This window comes from Trichoplusia ni, chromosome 23, assembly GCF_003590095.1.
Source record: "Trichoplusia ni isolate ovarian cell line Hi5 chromosome 23, tn1, whole genome shotgun sequence".
Taxonomy (NCBI): domain Eukaryota; kingdom Metazoa; phylum Arthropoda; class Insecta; order Lepidoptera; family Noctuidae; genus Trichoplusia; species Trichoplusia ni.
Genome location: NC_039500.1, coordinates 4,117,709 through 4,137,065, shown reverse-complemented (window position 1 = coordinate 4,137,065; position 19,357 = coordinate 4,117,709). Strand labels below are relative to the sequence as shown.

Sequence of the window (19,357 nt, the reverse complement as noted above, 5' to 3'; positions counted from 1 at the left end):
GGCCTGGTACGTTCCATTATCTTTATATTAACGTCCATATCGCTCAAGCTAATAGCTCCGTATATTCATTATCATCCTAGCCTTTTCCCAACAATGTCGGGGTCGACTTCCAGTCTAACAGGATGCTGCTGAATACCAGAGTTTTTCAAAAATCCTATCTGACCTTTTCTACTTACCTTGGCAACACGATACCACTTAATCAGACTTTCTAGCTACTAACTACCCGTAACGACAGTCAAATACGTATAAGTAACAGCCGGGACATACAATTTAACGTGCCTGAATGCCCAAACGCGGAGGGCCCAAATTGTTTGTCAGTCTCAACACAACTTAAACCTAGTCAGTTCCAAGAGTCATTTATGTAAGAAAATAATTTCCCAGATTGTTAAGCAAACCATTTAAAACTATCGAAATGTAACAAATGTATCGACATGCCGGCGCTACCTCCACATTCTCACACGCATAACATTTGAACCGTAAACCTTGTAACTCTGCTCGTTTCCCATAAACGCGGCTAAGATCTAGAATGTTCACTTTACCATGAAGTAATGTGTCAAAGGTTTGTCTTTGTGTTCCACACGTACTAATGACTCGGGGAGTGGCGCGGCCAGCGTGTCGCCGCCCTCCCCGCGGCGCTCGCGTGACTCTCAATCGCCGCACGCGGCGCGCGCGCAGCACGCCACCGAACTCAGAATTCAAATTTCATTTGACAGATGACTTTTGATTTCCGAGTCTTAAGAATTTGAGTGGCGTTTCTTGATCGTCGGAGTGTGAATGAGCAATTTCCGTTTTGATGGGAATTTCGCGGATCAGTCATTGTTGTCACGGGAGAAGGTCAAGTGGTCGCGAATCGCTCGACTTGCTTGTGGTGTGTGAATGAGATCCTTTCACTCGGTGTGCAGATTATGTCAAAAACTATTATAGCTTCACAGTTCGGTAGATTTGACGTTTTTAGGACTGGGGCTAACTTTCTTTTCCGGATGACAGATTTTCCCATGGATTGATTTGTTCGATTTTATGGCAGGTGGTCTATGAGTGAGGACCTTGTCAATTCAATTCACTTATCCTTACATAAAATTATAGTAGCCATTTGAAATGCGATAAAATTTTACTCAAAATGAGTCACAACCTCCCGTTTCAGAATTTGTAAACTCTACATCGTTGGTCAATCTACCCTGTTATTTTTATCCTGAAACAGACACTATTATTATTAACTCATATAAATAAGTCATGAAATACGAATTTTTCCAACGTTATTTTTCGCCCTAATAAGTACCGATTAAACTTAACCTTTAACATAACACAACACGTAATTATTGTTCTCTAAACTCAATAAATTATTAACAGTCCATTACATGCAGTCTGGACAAAAAATACTTAAAAAATCACCGTTAACATCATTCATACCTCGAGTGGCTCCCATTCAATGCCTACCTTAGCTCATGAAAGAAATTTAAAAAAGAACTATTGATCGTGCACAAACGCGAGCCACTTGAAAATCTTTTGTCCGCCATATTGGAAAACGTTTTGACATGTGCACTAATGTGTTTAGTTTATTATTATTTTGATGTCGGTATATAAGGTACTTGTACATATACCTATTTATGTGGTTAAAGGTGTGTGGGAGGAATAAAAGGTGGGCTTACTTTGTACTTTTATAGTTAAGATATAAGATCGTAGTTAATTTGAATTAAATTTATATTTCCAATCCAATTTCCAATCGAACTTTAATTTTTACCCATGAGGTGTCTTTTCTTCATTTTACTTCTGGTATATCAGCATTCAAAATTCTAAAAAAATGTTGATTAGAATTTTGAATGTTGACTGAATTGTACTGTTGTTTAGGTTCATGTTTTTCATCAGATTATCAAATCGATATCGATATTTTGCGTTAAATCATTATGATGGAATAAAAGGAACGGGAATGCAATATAATAAATAATACAATGATAGAGGTGTCGAGATTTTTATTATTTTTGTTTAGGGTGCCAAACTGATTGATTCACATAAAATTCTTAATCTAACATAGGTAGTTCGTCGCAATAATGCGCCCGTCATAGGGAACCTATTCAGCTTTAGAATAGGAGCTCCCGGAAACAGTAAATTATATTCCAGTATTGTAAACTCAGTTACAAAATCATCTACGAATTCACACAAATAACCTCCTGTTCCGAAGTCGGATAAATATAAGTCAATAGATACGGAGATCTCTGCAAAGTTCGACAAATTATATTAAATTGTGGCAATATAAAAATACTTATTATAGTATCTACCACCACTACTAATTGAACTTGTCTTATCAATAATTTTATTATATTTCTGTTTCATATTTATACATTTTGTAATTTTATGAAAAATGCTTGGGTATTACTTTTTCACAAAATAACAAACATCGTTTTTGTGAAACGCCAGTCTTATGGGCGAATATTTAACGCTCAATTTTAAGTGGCACTATTTTTTAATTGCCTCTCATACTCAAAATAATGTAGCAAGCGACATACACACATTAAAAAACGCCTTAAAATCGAGCGTTTTTAGTATTCGGGGTTAGTCGTCAATGTTAATCGCGTACAGTTGCCAATAAAAACACATTAATTAGTACACATAACTTACTGTAGTCCAATCTAATCGTTGGGGACTTGGCAGGGGCACTGCAGTACCCCCAAGACAGTAATATTTTATGAACAGATATGAAACATAGTCGATAATCTTTTAATTCTCAAAATATCACATGTAAACATAACTAGCTAAAATAGGTACAATTTCTAGCCGTACGCAACATACCTCACTAACTATTTAGCTTTCAAGACGAATTTCACAAAATATACAAAACATAAATAAATGTGGAAATAATAATTAAATGTGTACATTGATGATATATTTGTAGGTCTTATACGTTGTTATTTATAATTATAATACAAGTATGGAAACAGATATTGGTTACTTCATAATTAAATTATAGTTTCCCAACAAATATCCGCTCGAATCGCAATTTTAGATATGCACATATTGCCTGTGGCAAACAGCGTTTTTTATTAAATTTTATTTCACGTTACATCTAAAAGTCTTAAGGCTGCGGTGTTAGTGCCACGAGCCGCCTTGGCTGGAGCCCTGGTACCGGCGGCCCTGCCCCGAGGGCGGCTGGTCGCTGTGGTGCCGGCTGCGCGAGTCCCGCCCGCCCTGCGTGCTGTACCCCTGGTTACTAGATTTGTTTGTGGAGCTGTAGCCCTGGCTTGTCTGGTGACCACCATACTTCTGGTAGCCTCCACTCTGTGAACTGTATCCTTGACTCTGACTCCGGTTCTGGTTGTAACCACCAGAGTTATTCCCGAATCTGTTTTGGTTGCCGTAGCCGAAACCAGAGCGACTGCCCTGATTGCCCTGGCTGTAGCCCTGCTCGTGGTTGTTCTGGTAGCCGCGAGAGCCCTGGCTGTGGTCGCGGTTGTACCGGCTGCCTTGCTCCTGGTTACCCGAGCTGTAGCTGCGGCCGCCTTGCCCGTGCCCTTGGTATGGCATGTACCCGCTGGGTCGGGGACCGAACGACTGTGAGCGTTCTGTAACAAACGAGAGATAGCATTATTAGGAGAATTTGATATATTGAGGAATATGAATATGACTGTTATTTGTGTCATTTTCGTAATTCATTATCCAATAGTCACGGCTGTAGGCGTTGTAGTCAATGTAGCCGACATCACCGAGCAACTATGTGTACAAGCCGGCTTTATTTTAAGGCTTCAGTGCGAGAATCAAACGCCATCTTTCATCCCGACACTTGTATGAATATAAACGTTCTCTTTGAGCACAAAACTCGCGTATTGCGACACTCGACTAAAAGTCGGTGCGACGCGCCCCGCGCGAATCGCACGTCGAGTGTTTAATCGCTCGCTTTGTCAAGAACCTGCACCACGATAATGTGGCTCTGGAAGAGGACTGGTGACTCCTGCCACAAATTTATTAACTATAATACATTAAGACGCATGTTTGAGTTTTAGTTACGAATTCAAGGAATATAATTCGAAACAAAAGATATCGATGTTTTCGATCGACAGCATAAACCACACTGTAAAGATATGCGTTCTCCACTATTACTATAATGTGTAGCTTTTTAATATCCCATTTTGAAGTCCTCACTTAAACTGAATACGTGCCTTCAAGGTAAAATGACCCCAACATTTAAAGCGTCTCTAGTGTATCAGAATGGCTAAAAAAAACGAATTGACTGAAGCTTTGAAAAATAAGAACATTTCCGTAGTCGCATCTAGAATGAACACCTCAATACCAACTACGCCCATAATCTGTGAACGTCTAAATAACACTAAGCTTTTTCGTACATCACAAATTTGACGCGTAGGTAAACCGATTGCAAGCGACCAGACTCCAGTGGCTTAGTAACATCGCACACAGATTAAAAATATTTGCATTTTGTATTGAGATGAACACTTTTGATTTTAGAGAGGGATTATCAGTAGCGATGTGGAAAATGGTGGGGATATAGCTTTTGTTTCATTGTTTTGGGGCTTTTTGGGTAGAATTTAAGGTGTTTGCAGATATTAAGTTATTAACTATAAATCGACTAGGTTAATAATAATACTAGATTCATATTGGTCTGAGTACTGATCAAAAATGAGGATATATTTAAGTACACTTTAAACCCTTTACAGACGGAGCGACTTTAAAAAAAACGAATTTAATTGCAAGGAGAAACATTAACTTTTTGTTTGTTTCACCATTCCAAGCAATTGTTATTTTAAAATAAAACAATTAATGATCAAAAGCTGAAAAATATTTAAAAGTACAAATACATGAAAAACTTACGTCTGGGCCGTACTGTACACAAAACAATGGTCCAAAGCCTGCAATATCTAAACAAGCAGTTAAGTGTGGTAGTAATTTGCGAGAGAATAGACTATTTGTACCTGTCACACGTAGCAGCGGAGGCATTAATAATTGCGGAGCGTCGAGTGCGTAACGACGCGTCGCCATTAGCTGGCATTGTTGTTACCGACGTTGGCGCCCAACGCGGGGCACGTACAACGCGCTATTAATTCTAAGTTCTTGATTGTGTGTGGGTGAGGCAGGCTGGGTCAAAACTCACAGTACGTATTGTGTAGATATTATTTGTGTAGGATTTATATATCGATATTAAATATATTTTGAGCTTGGTAACTTGCTTTATTCTTTTTTCTGCTCCACAATAGTACAATAGAAGTTAAACATAATAAAACGTGTGGATTGTTTCATTTTAAGCATTATGTAAAACATCTATGAGGATTTTGCGGGTTGGTATAATGACAATTACGATTTTTGTACATATACTTGTTAATTTAAAGTACTCTTGTAGAGCAAGCTAAGCTTAAAGGAACTCGCTTAAGGCGGTAAGATTGTCAAAGCATCCATTTTCGGGACTCGAGTTACGCCATCTTTTCACACAGCCTGAAACTTTACAAGGTTTGTGACTCACTGTATCGTAGCATTACTGATTTTAACTTATGTTACAAAATACACTCTACATTTATAGCCAAGTGCTCTATAGGCCACCAAAACCATGTCCCTGAGGATGACATGCTAACTTGTCGCTAGTTCGACTTCGGAGGCCTGATTAGTAAATTATGATCTACAAACTACAAATACATTTTCTAAGAGAAAAGAAATGGCCCTTAAGAGTGGATGGAGATGTTTCTTGGAGGATATTCTTTATAAGGATGACTTTTCAGTATCGCGCAACTAGAGTCACTAACGCTTCAAAAGAGCCTGAAAAAGGCCTACTTAAAAGAAACACGTTCTGAATATGAATCACTTTGTTAGACATTTATTCTTACCGGTTGCGTCATAATATGTACATGTGTACGCCATTAACAATGTTTTTAAAGCTCTTCTATAGCAATTACGTTACATACAATAATTGTCATATCTGTCAACGGTTGTTACACATCAGTGGCTACAAGTCCTTACAGAGCAGTGGTAAAAACTAAAAAATATAAAAGCAGGTGGCAGCAGACATAATAGGCACCTAATGGGCGCGCCGCGTCACATTCACGTGAAAGCCAGGGCGGGCGACGCCGGCCAAATTATACCACCGACGAGCTCGCTATCTAACCCAGGGACGGAATTTTGAATTTTGAAAATACTTACAACTGTAAATAGAGAAATTCTGTCTCATACTTGGCAAAGTGACCAATATCAGTTGCCCTTAAGAATTGTCACGACAAAATATACGAGAAGTACAATGGGGTGTTATCAGAATGGTGTATATTGATTTAGTCAAAAATGTTATGACGTCTGTTAATAAAAACACAGCAGTCGTTTACGTAATAAAATAAGAGGGAAAAGGAGGAAAAATCAAGTCAAGTACTAGGCAAACAAAATCAGCGCCCACTATTATACAGTTTTATTATATTTATGTAACGGCTAATAGACCTAGCTGTCGGCGTCGGGGATAATGTAAAAGATCTATTATAACATTTAGGGACGATAACTACGTAGATCTATTTTTATTGTTTGCACAAGTCTTATTTTAATGATGGTAACAAGAAAACGAAAATAGTGAACAGGTGTAGGAAACGGCAAAGAACAACGGCTAGGGAGTTCCCGAGTTCCGTAGTTAGTATGTTTTGAAAGCATTTAGACATCTGTGACGACCACGTCATTTTTATCTAGACACATAATTTAACAATGTCACAATAAGAAGAATAAGTAAGTTTCCATCAGCCTCGTCGAAACGCAATCTAATTATTAACATTAATTCATTAATTCAAAAATATGAAAAAGTAACCATTGTGTAAGAAATTCAAAAAAAAAATAATATAAGAAAATATTCTCATCCGTCACAATTTCAAGATGATAATTTCGACATCAGCTTTGCCTCCAGCCCTCATAGCTCGTATCGTTTGTAACCACAGGCTCTGGACCTGTGCACTCGCTCGTCAGTGAGGCGGCGCGCCCTTGAGCACGCGCGGGCGGTGCCTCTAATTACCGGCGACTGGAGACAATGTCGAGAGCAGACGACTCGTTTATTTTTTATCTACCCTCGGAATACACGCCTTCGTTATGCGTGGAGCTAACTCGCTGTACAAACTGTGCTGGGTACAATGTTTAGTATTACATTTGTTATTTTACTTGGTATTATGCTCTATTCGGTTTTGTTATATGCGGTTAAAATAGAGTTGAGTGAGTTTGATGTCCTTAACGAACTGTTTTAAAGATATGTACTTTTATGTTTCTGTAAAAGATGTCGTTATAAAGATACTACCATAGCTGAAAAAGTGGTACAACGAAATTTTATGCTAGTTACGAGGGGAGTTTCACAATCATACTAATAGGCTCAATGCGCATAGACAATTAGACACCCAGACTCAGGACAAGCATTCGTGGATCACACAAACGCTTGTCCCACGCGGAGATCGAACCCGCGGCAAGTCGCGCTCATTGGGTACGGCGTGGTGACAGATTTTCTTATGCTAAATTCGCCTTACTTCAGCAGTCTCTAAGTGTTAACACTTACAGCGTATCCTCCACATTTCCAGTTGGACTTAACTCCCGGATTTGGGCCATCAAACTATCAGGTTACATAAACATACATTTTATAATTATTCTTCACGAACATGAACATGACAACATACATATAAAACACTAAAAAAACACGTCAATCATAAAATAAAATAAGCGTGTTCAATTAAAACCTTCCCTTAGTTGGGGGTTGAAACTCATAATTGGGCCGCGTGCGCCCCGACCCCGGTAAGCCCGGTAGCTTTAGATAGCTATGCAAAAACAATCCTTATCTCATTGTAATAAGAATGACAATTATTGTACTTTTTATTTAAAATTAATTGAATTGTAATTGGGAGTGTTGTGTAGTGACTTCTGACGAGTTGTCAGCGTTTGACCCGATTGATGCAGAGCCTGCACTCGTGATTGGAACTAGGAATAGAAGGATGCTTAGGGGTTACATACAAACCCTTGACTTAGCTTATTAAACTGAAAAAAGAGTATGAAGTATTTGCAAAAGTAACAATAATGTCGCTTGGCTTTTAATCAGTAATATCGAAAGAGTTATTTCAGTTTACATTTTTCAAGGCGAATTAGTTTTTACCCGATGTCGGCCAATTTTACCAAGAAGAGCTATTTTATGTATGCTTTTTAATAAGTAATCTTTTAGATCAACTAAGTCCATCCTTTCTTTTTATTGTAGGTAGTGGTCGAACCACTTACTTTCGAAAGTACTTTCAAAACAAGCACTTGCACATCCTTAATAAAAGCTACTAAATTGAACGGAATCTCGAGATCAAAGTATTAAAAACGTATAAAAATCCAATAAATAAAAAAATACACTTTTAACAAAATATAGAAGCCTCAATTCATAGATCGAAAGAATAAAAAGCGGACCACTCAACACTGCCAAATAACCCACATTTAAAGATCACAAGATATCTTTATCCGATTATTAAAAAAAACCTAAACCCGGTATTAAAACACCTGGTTAAAGGTTACAAAAAAGAAAAAGTAAAAAAAAAACTTCCGACATTGTATCGGTAATCCTCTATAGGAAGCACTTGAGCTTCGATATTTAAAAAAATCGCCGCCTATTGTTGGCAACCCTCTATAATTATTATTTTCGTAGCTGGCGACACGGAGGCACACAATGGCGTCCCTACGCACTTCCTGTTTGCCCTCGCGCGCTATTAAACGTCAATGCGAGCGATTGGCCAATTTGAATTTCGAATGTCGTATAATGGAATACATTTGCCGGCTATTTGTGTGTAATTTTGTTTTTTCTAAGTGCTGGCTAGTAATTATCTATTTAGTGCAATGGATCGGGCGTTTTGTTGATGCTTTCGTAAAGAGATCAAATTAGAGCATTGTTCGATAATTCAGGATGTAAACACAGTAGTTTGTTTGAGTAATGCGCGGCCGACAAAGGCAGGAGTAGGATTAAATAAAAAAGAAAAAATGTACCATGTTGTAGTAAAACAGCAGATCAGACCAAATCATATAACTCGGATATATTTCTAGTAGGCCTTAGGAAGGCGTAACGGTATTTGCAAATCAATTATGTTACGTCGACTGCAGCGATGTAAAAATGATGTAAACGATGTAAAATTGATGATTGATTTAATTTCATCCCATTTATTTAGTATGACCTTAGATGAGCCCTTAAAATACATTATTTCGATAGAGAAGACCAGCAAAAATCGTGTCTAATTAATAGAAAAAAAGTATGACAATTTATCCGAGAAAGACTTGAAGAAATATTTCAACACGATTTTTAAATACTTTTTTCCATACCGTATCAGAATCTTATTAGCTATACCACCAAATACTTGTTAACACCACACCAAACGGCCTAAGGTCACATGTAGTAGTTGACGACTACATAGCCCTCCGGCGTCACTCGGAGGGCGCCATCAACGCGAGCTCTGATTGTCGAGCGATTATGTTTGTATTGTGGTACAACCCTAGCCCCGGGCCTTCGATTTTAGCAGGGGACGCAAATTGGACCACAATGACTACGAGATGTTCATGATGTGATGTAATTGTTTAGCTTTTATTTGTGGGAAGTTCGTTATGGTATCAATTTTTGATATATTATAGATACTTAATCATAATTAAGTAACAAATTGACATGTAGTCTTCTTGATAGGCAGGTAGCTAGCTCGGAATGAACGTGGAAGGTGTTGAGTGTTGTGGCGCAACTTGAGGGAGACCAATGTCCAGCAGTGGACCTCGATAAGTTAAATTAATTGATTTGTGATTTCGTTAATTTGCAGGGGTTTTTTTTTAATAATTTCTCTCTCGATTAATTGATTGGATTATGTTACTTATTAAATACATACAACAAAGTTAATTAATGAAGTAAATCTCTCTCATCGTCGCTTTTACATTTTATTTTCATCTTGCAGATTTCAAAATCGAGTCATTAAAATATAGTCAACATAATCAAAGCTCAAATAAACATAACCCGTCAATCATGAACGTATTAACCTCCCGTTGATCACGTGCGACGTGCGCCCGCTCCGACAGCCAATTAACGACTGACGAGCGTGGGCACGGGGCGTAGGGGAGCGGAGGGGCGGGAGGAGGAGAGGGGAAGTCACGTGACTCAATTATATCGCACGCTCGCGCCATTGTTGGCGGAAATGACGTGCGGCCGAATTAATTTTTAATAAACTCAACTACTGTTTGTTTTGCTGACGGTTATTAGATTGATGATTGTTTAATTGTCGAAAATTATATTTGTAATACATTTTCCCAAATAGAGTTTAGAATGTTCTGCAGAGAATCATCTAGTTTTCCTGTGTTAGGGATATACGGAATATTACGTACCGAGATTGTTAAGAATCTTATCGATTAAATTACAAACAGAGTTAGCATGGCTGGTAATTGCACTTTTCATTTAAGTTATTTGTGCTCACATTTTTTTTATATACTATTTCACTAGTTTTATCAGCATGGATCACCACGACTTTAGACAAATGGAGGCAGCTTTACTGGTAGTAACATTTTCGAACAAACTTTGGTTTGACTTGACTTGTTGTAATCGAGATTGTCCTGACCGACGATGCCTCCTTCGATAGGCTGTTGTTCCTAGCAATATATCCCACAATTTGTACCTGAGGAAGAGTGCTTGGCTTCCCACAGCGCCTTGGTGTAAGTAACTGCTTCAAAAACATATTTTTCCATTGAGTAGCCATTCGAGAAGAATGTTTGCAGTAATCATGTTATTAAAGAATATTTGGAAAAATTGAATAGAAATGGATTCGCTATGCAATTTTTTTATGGTTATGCTTTATGGTAAAGAACATCCTTTTTTCACTATGCGAGGGAATTTTTCTCATGTTTTGCATGCCGACGTGTAAAGTGAGCCAGCGCCTTCAACTGGTGCTAGCATCAGAAGGGCAGCGCGGCGACGTTAACGCTTCTCAGCGCAGAAAAGCTCGACGCGAGTCAGAACATACGACCAGCGTTTACTGTGTAGTCTAGATCACCGCACTGATGTCTGGAGGTAATGCTCGTGCTCAGTCTGGATCTACGTATGTGAAAACGCCGAACGGGATCGGGCTATAAGCCGTGGATGAAGGCATTCCGAGGAATTCCGGACACATTGCCTCCATGGGCCACCGTGAGTCCGAGCTAAATTCCGCATTGCGAAGAGAAGGGTTTGTCATTTTCAAGATATCTCGGTAGAGCTTCGTTCCCTAGAGATCAAAGCTTGTTGCACCTGGTGTAAAGACCCAACTTTCTAAGTGCTTATGGCAGCAGGTCACAGGCTTCATGGCCTACAAAGCGACATACCAAATTGGTACGGTATGGTAACATAAGCGTTCAAAGAAACAATAATAGGTGTCCAGTTTCTCTGCGCAGAGGCTCTCAGCCCAGGCGGTATTCCTAAAGGTAGTTATCCTGGTGTGTACTCACGATGCTGCCCCTGCGGCGGCGGCACGGCCCCGTAGGGCTGCGCGCGCGGCAGGTGGTGGCCCAGCATGCGGCGGCCCGCCTCCTCCATGGACGCTATCGTGTTGGAGCGGACCATGCCTGGGAGATACACACATATTTATAACACCTGATAATAAGAACCCTCAACTAAGTTGTGGTGACGTATAGACTAAGACGAAGTGACTATTTACTTTGGTTTTTGTCTAGGGCTTCAGACATCCTCATTTATCATAACTTCAGAATTGAGTAAGCCTTCGTGTGGCTTTGACTTGAGTGTTAAGCTAAACTAGTTTTTGGACACATGTATTGCAGCAGCATGGATTATGTTTTAAGGCCCGTTTATTATACTTAAGAATTTATTATATTTATGAACTTTCAGTTCAATTTTAAGTGTGAACCTCTATCGCCTTGCTGTTGTGGCACACGTAAATCCACGAAAAGGAAACATTCACGGGCGCTTATGGGGTATACGAATTGGTCAAACTTTTGGTAAGTTGTGTGTTAGTGGTACCTATCTGCGGGCGCCAGTTCCTGTTGCCGGTGTCCTCGGGCCCCTGTCCGGGGCGCAGCACCCGCGGCGGCTGCACCGCGCCCTCCAGGCGCCGCGCGGGGAACTCCTTGTCGTACTCGGGGTCCGAGAACCGCACGCACACCACCTGGTTACCCAGGACTGGCTGCAGGCCTATCACCGGTGAGGGTAGCTGCCTGCCATACAATAAGAAAGAGTTATATCAACGCCGGAGAAAACGGGACATAGAAAGATTCAACGAGGATCGAAAATGTAGTTACATGGCTATGATTGAGTCAGGTGACAACGTTGAAGAATGGAATACTGGATTGGGTGGACCAATCCAGTCCCAATCTAGTCTCTCTCTTGAAGTTTAATTTCAAGCTTTTTTTAATTTCAGTTTAAAATCATTTTTGAGCACGACGAAATTTGGTCAAAACAGCATAATTGAGCACTCACCCTCCGACGACGACGCAGTCCTTGCTGAGCATGACGTCCCCGCTGACGCCGTCGCTGCAGTAGCGGTAGCGCGCGGGCTCGGCCACGAGCGCGGCCAGGCGCGCGCCCGCCGCCGCGTACAGCCCGCACACGTAGGCGTAGCTCTTGTTGCCCGGGCCCACGTACAGCCGGTCCCAGCCGCGGATGTTGCGCTGCTCTGGGTCGCCACAAAATACACCAGTTAGCTCATGAAGCGTAATGGATACCGGTTCAGAAAATATAAAACGTGCAACATACATCAAAAAATGAATTCGGCTACACCAGGGACTCCAAAAAATTACTTTCAACGTAAAAAAAAATATATAAAGATTGGTAGATTTTAAAAATCTAAATACCCACGTTTTTTAATTTTGTTTTTTAACAGTTTTTATAGCTATAAATTGCAATTTCGTCGGATCTAAAGCTACCCTGAAAATTTCAGCCTGCTTATAGGGAAGAGCCTCAAAAAGTAAGTGTATAAAAACACGGGAATAAAATGGAACAAGGATTCATTTTTTTTATGAAAAGATAATCAATTGCCTAGAACTATAAACCGTTTAGCAAGGAAACAGACAGTGTCTCTGAAATAACTACAACCTCATGCTTCTCTTTAGCCCATTGAACTATTGATAATAATAATAGTATATCATACTCTCTGCTTCCGTAAGGTCCCCATAGTAAGGCTCCAGGGCCTTGAAGAGTCTCGCCTCGTCCACGAAGGGCAGCAGCGCGACGCCTTGCCACGCGAACTTCTTGCCGTTCAGGTCGATCTTGAAGTCCGTCGGGTAGAAGTCGATGATAGGCGAGAACTGCACAGATATAGTTATAGATTAATATTTTGTTCGGCTGGGTATAATGTTACTTTGTCGAATACAGATATACAGAACCAATACAGTAAACCTTTATTTAAAAATCCTGAACGAAAATTATATTGTAAATCCAAAACGATATATATTATTTCACTCATTTTTTGCAAGCTGATTAATGATTATATTAAAATCGTTTTTAAGTATTTTAATTAAAGAATAAGCTGAATTCTAAAGATATTTCCATTTAAATCTTGAATGATTATTTGCTTTGATAGTAACAGATTGGTTTTTCATCCCAAGTTCCTTAGTTTCATAAACAAATATCATATATTATATACTCACGGGATCCGACATGAGACAGGCCCAAGGCCGCGGCACGTGAGACGAACTGGCGGCCGGGAACACGCCCATCAGCTGCTCTAGGGGCCGGAACTACAACAATAATCCTTATTATTACGGCTATACGGTTGATAATCATTTCAACATTATAAACTTATTTAATTTTGAAAAAGTGACAGTGCAGGACTAGGTACAAATTAACATAGCAATATTTTATATTTTATGTAATAGAAACTATACCATACCTGACCACTTTAGGTTTTGCAATTCTTCTTTCCTATCTAACCATATAGTTACATAAACAGTTTTATACATAATACTATATATGTCATATTTACCGGCTGCGTGCCCTCCTCGAACTTGGTGGACAGTCCGCAGATGTTGACGAAGTCGGAGGCGAAGGGCGCGTAGTGGTAGGGGAAGTACCACTTCCAGCTGGCGCAGCCCTGGTAGTAGTAGCGCAGGACCCAGCACAGCCCGCGCACGTACTGCAGGGCCACGCGGTACCTGCCACACACCAGCAGTCAATACTCGCTCTCATATAGGTGGGAGGCGGGGGACAAGACTTGATCATGAAGATTTGTTACTCTTAAAAAACGTATAAAAATCGCCGGGTTGTTACGTCATTATCAGCCGCTTTCGTTGCCTGAAACGTTGGCGCCTTAAGTGTCCGTTAGATGGCGCTAGTGGTTCGTAAACACACTCAATGATACATATATTTCTATGACGGGTACAGTTTGTTAGTTTAGAATATATTTATAGTTCAAAAATTGTGTATGATAAGATTATATTAATTTTATAATTCATACTAGCTACTTAACATGATTAAAACGTGCCGTATTTAGTTTTTTTTTTAATTATATGATAAATATTTCCACGAATCAAATAGCCTTGCCTTTCTATACAGCAATATATTTTTTAAATAGCTATAGAAGAAAACACTACTGCACTGCACAGAGCGCAGCTTATTTACATGAATCCTCAATACAACCCACTTGTTACAAGTCAATAACACTATTCACAAGACTATATAGCCTCACCTGAACTCGAGGTTATCCCTGGCGACCTCGAACTTGCTCTCGTAGTACCGCTCCTTGAAGCCCTCCTCCCACAGCCGCACCTCGTCGTGCTTGTCGTCGTCGTCGTCGTCGAGTCCGGCCGCAGTCGCTGAGCGCTTGCGACCGCGATCGCCATCTTGCTCTTGCTATATTGATAATTTCGTTTTTATTTATTTAAAGCAAGTTAAATTATCATAACATAAATAGTAATAATTTTGCGAATTCGTTAAAACAACATGTAAACTCAACTGAATTAGAATATCGTAGATGATACATGTATAATATTATGTATTTTACGTAATAGAAAAGCGACACAATGTCACACAATTTTCTGGCAATGCACTCAAACTTACACTTTTTTTATATATCAAAAAGCTAATCAGTAACTTTGCTGTGTATACTTACAGCGGCGGCGCGCTGCATGCCCGCAATACGCAGAACAGCCGCCTCCTGGCGGACGTTTTCCAGAGGTTTAATTGCCTCTGCAATAGGCTGAAAATTGAAAAAGCAATACATTATATAAAATAGACTTTAACTCAAAGCGATACGGTTTTTATTTCATTGTTATCGTCATTCGATGTTAGTTTATATTAGTCACCAGCTAATTGGAAAAAAGCAATGCAAAATGAACTTTAACTCAAAGCAATACGGTTGGTATTTCAATGTTGTATTAGCCTCACCATGGGCGCGAACTGTGTCTTCTCGAGCATCTGGAAGTTGACGCGCTGCTGGTTGCGCTTGCGCATCTTGTCCTTGTGCTTGAAGTTGAGCTCGTTCTGATGGCGCCGCTTGAAGATCTCGTCCTCCATGTGGCCCAGCTCCGTCATGATCACCTGCACCCGCTCCAGGTTCACGTCGCCGCTGTCTGTTATCCAACCCTGGGTAGAACAAAAAATGTAAGGTAACAGTGAATATACTGATGTTCTCGTACGTCTCGTACCACTAACGTATTTCGACTTCAAAAGGTTGATCATGATTGTGTTATTCTACAAGGATATATCATAATTGTCTCACATATTAAGATTTTGAGTAAATCATTGCTATTATTGTAATTTCTTTTATAAAATAACAAGTATTATTAAACAGTTTTACTGCAGTTTATTTCAGTCTCCTTTTCGTAGGTTTAATTGTTCTCAGTAGATTATATTACATTGCAAAATATTTGTATTAAATTTCACAAGCTTCTAAACATCTCACCTTAGTCTTATAAACACACTTCTTATACAAATTGACTAATCGATCCACAGCGCCCTCTCTGATCTCCAAGCTCGGGAGATGAGGTAAGAAGTCATTTCCCACGAAGAAGCACATGAAGACCCAGTCGTCGAGCGCCCTCTCGAAGTCGTAGGGGAAGGGCAGGTCCGGCATCTGCAGCTCCTTCTCCAGGTACTCCCGGAGGACGCTCAGCCGCACGAAGATGAAGCTGTCCTGATTGCCGAAGGCGGGGTCCGCGCGGACCAGCGCCGCGTCGGGGTTGCTACCCGTGCATTCCTTCATTTCGTGTCCTGGTACGAGGAAATGGTTTTAAGAATAAAATGCTTTTTGTCATTTATAGAATGTTTTGTATTTTATAGATTGTTTAAAGAAAGGTTTTCAATCTTGCGATTATCAAGCTTAGCTACATATCGATTAAAGAAGGTACTTTTTGGTTAGAAGTGTTAAATATTTTGTAATTTTCATGTTTACAAGATGATCCTTACTTAACAAATAAGGTATTTCTTGACTGAACACACATAGGTATTTTTACGGTACTTTTTTTGTCCTCGAAATTCATTCATTTCTAATATATCGTCATAAAATGTACACGATGGCTCGTTTTCAAAAATCTACTGTCTACTGACCTAGTTGTCCGCACACGTCACAGGGCCTCGGCTTGTTGGGTTTGAACTCCTCCCGGATGATGGTGAAGTTGGGCTCGTGCGTGGCCAGCCCCAGCATGATGAGGTCGGCGTCGGCGCCGCACAACACGTGCTGCGTGTTCGGGTCGTGCTCCGGCTGCACTGCACACACAATACCGTCAACAGTTGTAATATATTGATTTTCTCTTCCATAAAGGTGTGAAATAATTTGAGAAAAATAATTGTCTCAGTTCGGGAGTAGCTTAAAAAAATGTTATAGTATTCAACTAGGTCGTTATTATGATGGAAACTAATGCCGTGTTCATGCGGTGACTGCACGGATAGCCGAGTGGTTGAAGCCACCACGCCAAACCCACTGTGAGCGTCGTGTCGCGGATTCGATTCCCACGTAGGGCAAGCATTTGTGTGTTCCACAAATGATTGTTCTGAGTCTGGGTGTCTTTGTGCATGTGAGTTGTATGTTTGTAAACACCCCACGACACAAGAATTTAATTCCTTATAGCGGGAGTCGTTTTTTAAAAAATGTTCTGATCTCACCTCTCTGCCTCCTGATATAATCCATAATCTTGTGTTCTCCTTCACCGGGGACATTAGCATCAGAGAGTATCACCTTGATGCCTTTCCAGCCTGGGTCATTGTTTAATCTGGAACCACAAAGTAATTATATAGAGTGGTAGAAAAAGCCCTTGTACAGTAAGGTTATAGTTTTGTCTTTTTTTAAAAGATAGAACAAAATCCTCTTTTTCTGATCCAGCACAAATATAGACTTTTGAGAATGCAATCTCATATGACTAAACTACACAAACCTGTCATGTATATAATAATGTAGGCACTTGCTGAGCCTGTCCATGAAGGGTGTCCCGGGTGTGATGCAGTTGGAGTCGAAGTGCGCCTCCTTGGGCCTCTCGGGCGGCAGGTATGCGCCCTTAGCGAGCAGCTCCGATCGAATGCGGGCTATCTCATCAATTTTTTCCTGCGTTTCCTTAGACGCACGGAAACGACGGGACCTTTGCTGGTTCATTTTTGCTCTTGGTGCCTGGTTAACAGAAAGATTATGAAATTCAGTAAATGTGAATTATTATTGACTAGTTCATGTCCACGTTGTCGCTTGCTGGTATTATTCCCACATGCGTGCTACCATTTTCATAAATTTTATCCAATTATTTTAACTGCTTTTTACATTAAAAAAGTATTCCAAAAATGTAATAAGTATTTAAGTTTCCATAACCAAAAGGTAAACACAAAACCCTAAAACAAATAATTTATAAATAACCCAAAGCTAACAACGGATCTTACCACAACATACAAATAATAATTATGTTGATGCAGAGTTGATGTTGAAACTGTGATATCTCCTAAGATATTTAAGGTTGCTGGTGGTTTTACTCATCAGTAACTCAATATAGACATATTATTAATATATTGTTGTGGTCTGAATTGACTTGCGGTATGATTTGTCTTTAAGTATTTTTTTTCTGCTATTTATTTATCTTATAAGAGTCATATAACTTATTACAGAGCCCAACAATAGATTTTTCATAGTTAAACATTGACACACTCATTCAGTCGGTCAGGCACTTATTGTGTTCTCACTTGCACTGGGTGCTTGTAATTTTACCTCAAAGGTTCTTGAGACTGTTTTTCATTAACCAATAGGGTTTTAAAATACTTTAATTGTACCAATAGGTAGGTACTTATGTAGGCACTAAATAAAATATTTTTAAGATAGAAATTATTTCAAGGTAAACACTCTTAGTATACTCTATATAAACCAAATACCAAAACCTCAGCAGATACCAGGCTGGAACCAAACCAGATATTTATACTTTTACTCTTAACTTTAGTCCTGACTACAATTACAGTATATTCACTTACAACTCCATCAATAGCCATGTACAGCAGTTTCCTGGGCCTCACAATCCTGAACAGCCTGTCGATGCACTCGAAGATAGCCACCATCATCTCATCCTCGTCCTTTGGGGGTGGCTTATCCTCGGGATGTGTACAGGGATGGATGATCCCGTTCATGTCCAGGTATAAGTTGTCAAACTCAACCCCATTGGGGTTTGGGAGGGATGAGTCTATGTATACGAGCTCGCCATCGACATCGGTAGGCTGGAACAGTAATTATTTATGTTACACCTTGTTATGGTAGCATTTTTTAAATGTAAGCTTATAAAAGTTGAAAATGAGTATAGTCCGTAAGTAGACCATTTGGCACTGAGTAGAGACACGTTTTGGATATTTCTTTTACTTGTTTTATAGTTATTATCACTGTCAATTTTTTTGCAGCCGCCAATCGCCAATCATCAATCATGAGTTTAAAAATGTATGAATAATAGCAGGATAACGTCAGGCAGGAGGTCCAGAACCATTGTTCGAATAGCAAAACTATACTTATTTTCATAATTTAATGAAAAACTCGGTTGAATAGGCTAACTAAAACAATTTACAACAAAACATTTTTTTAGGTTATGGTTTACCCTCTGTTCAATACATTCCACTATGACACTGGGGTACTTTCTACTCAACCAGCGGAAGAATGCTGGTACTCCCATCTTAAGGTTTCTCTTTATATTATCTGGTCTGATTCTTCACTTCGTTTATATTTTGTTACGTATTCATTCAACACAAACAAATCGACGCACAAGATGGCATTTCGAAAGTGTGAAAGAGAGAAAAATATTTTTAAGTCAAGTTGTCAAGTACGATAGCAAGAAAAGTTTCGTTCAGGATTAACATTCATGATTTTTAATCCTTGATTAAATATTCATAAAAATATTTATTTAAAATAAAAACTTTCCGCTATTAGTTATTAACGAAACATTCAAGTATTAAGAAATATATATATATTGAATTTTGAAGTTTTACCCAGCT

The 19,357-nt window shown here is 39.4% G+C and overlaps 1 protein-coding gene across 1 annotated transcript; it reads right to left on the bottom strand.

The window, feature by feature from the left end:
- Positions 1-1,952: 1,952 nt before the first annotated feature.
- Positions 1,953-19,166, bottom strand: LOC113504793 (5'-3' exoribonuclease 2 homolog). The gene is made up of 16 exons (XM_026887237.1): positions 18,964-19,166; positions 18,356-18,595; positions 17,287-17,516; positions 17,018-17,124; positions 16,463-16,621; positions 15,819-16,126; positions 15,302-15,499; positions 15,027-15,113; positions 14,604-14,767; positions 13,902-14,070; positions 13,567-13,656; positions 13,068-13,224; positions 12,398-12,593; positions 11,942-12,135; positions 11,413-11,529; positions 1,953-3,554 (listed from the first exon to the last, which is right to left on the bottom strand). The coding sequence occupies exons 1-16, from the start codon at positions 19,036-19,038 to the stop codon at positions 3,082-3,084; spliced, it is 2,964 nt and encodes a 987-aa protein (XP_026743038.1). The 5' UTR covers positions 19,039-19,166; the 3' UTR covers positions 1,953-3,081.
- Between the last annotated feature and the right edge of the window lie 191 nt (positions 19,167-19,357).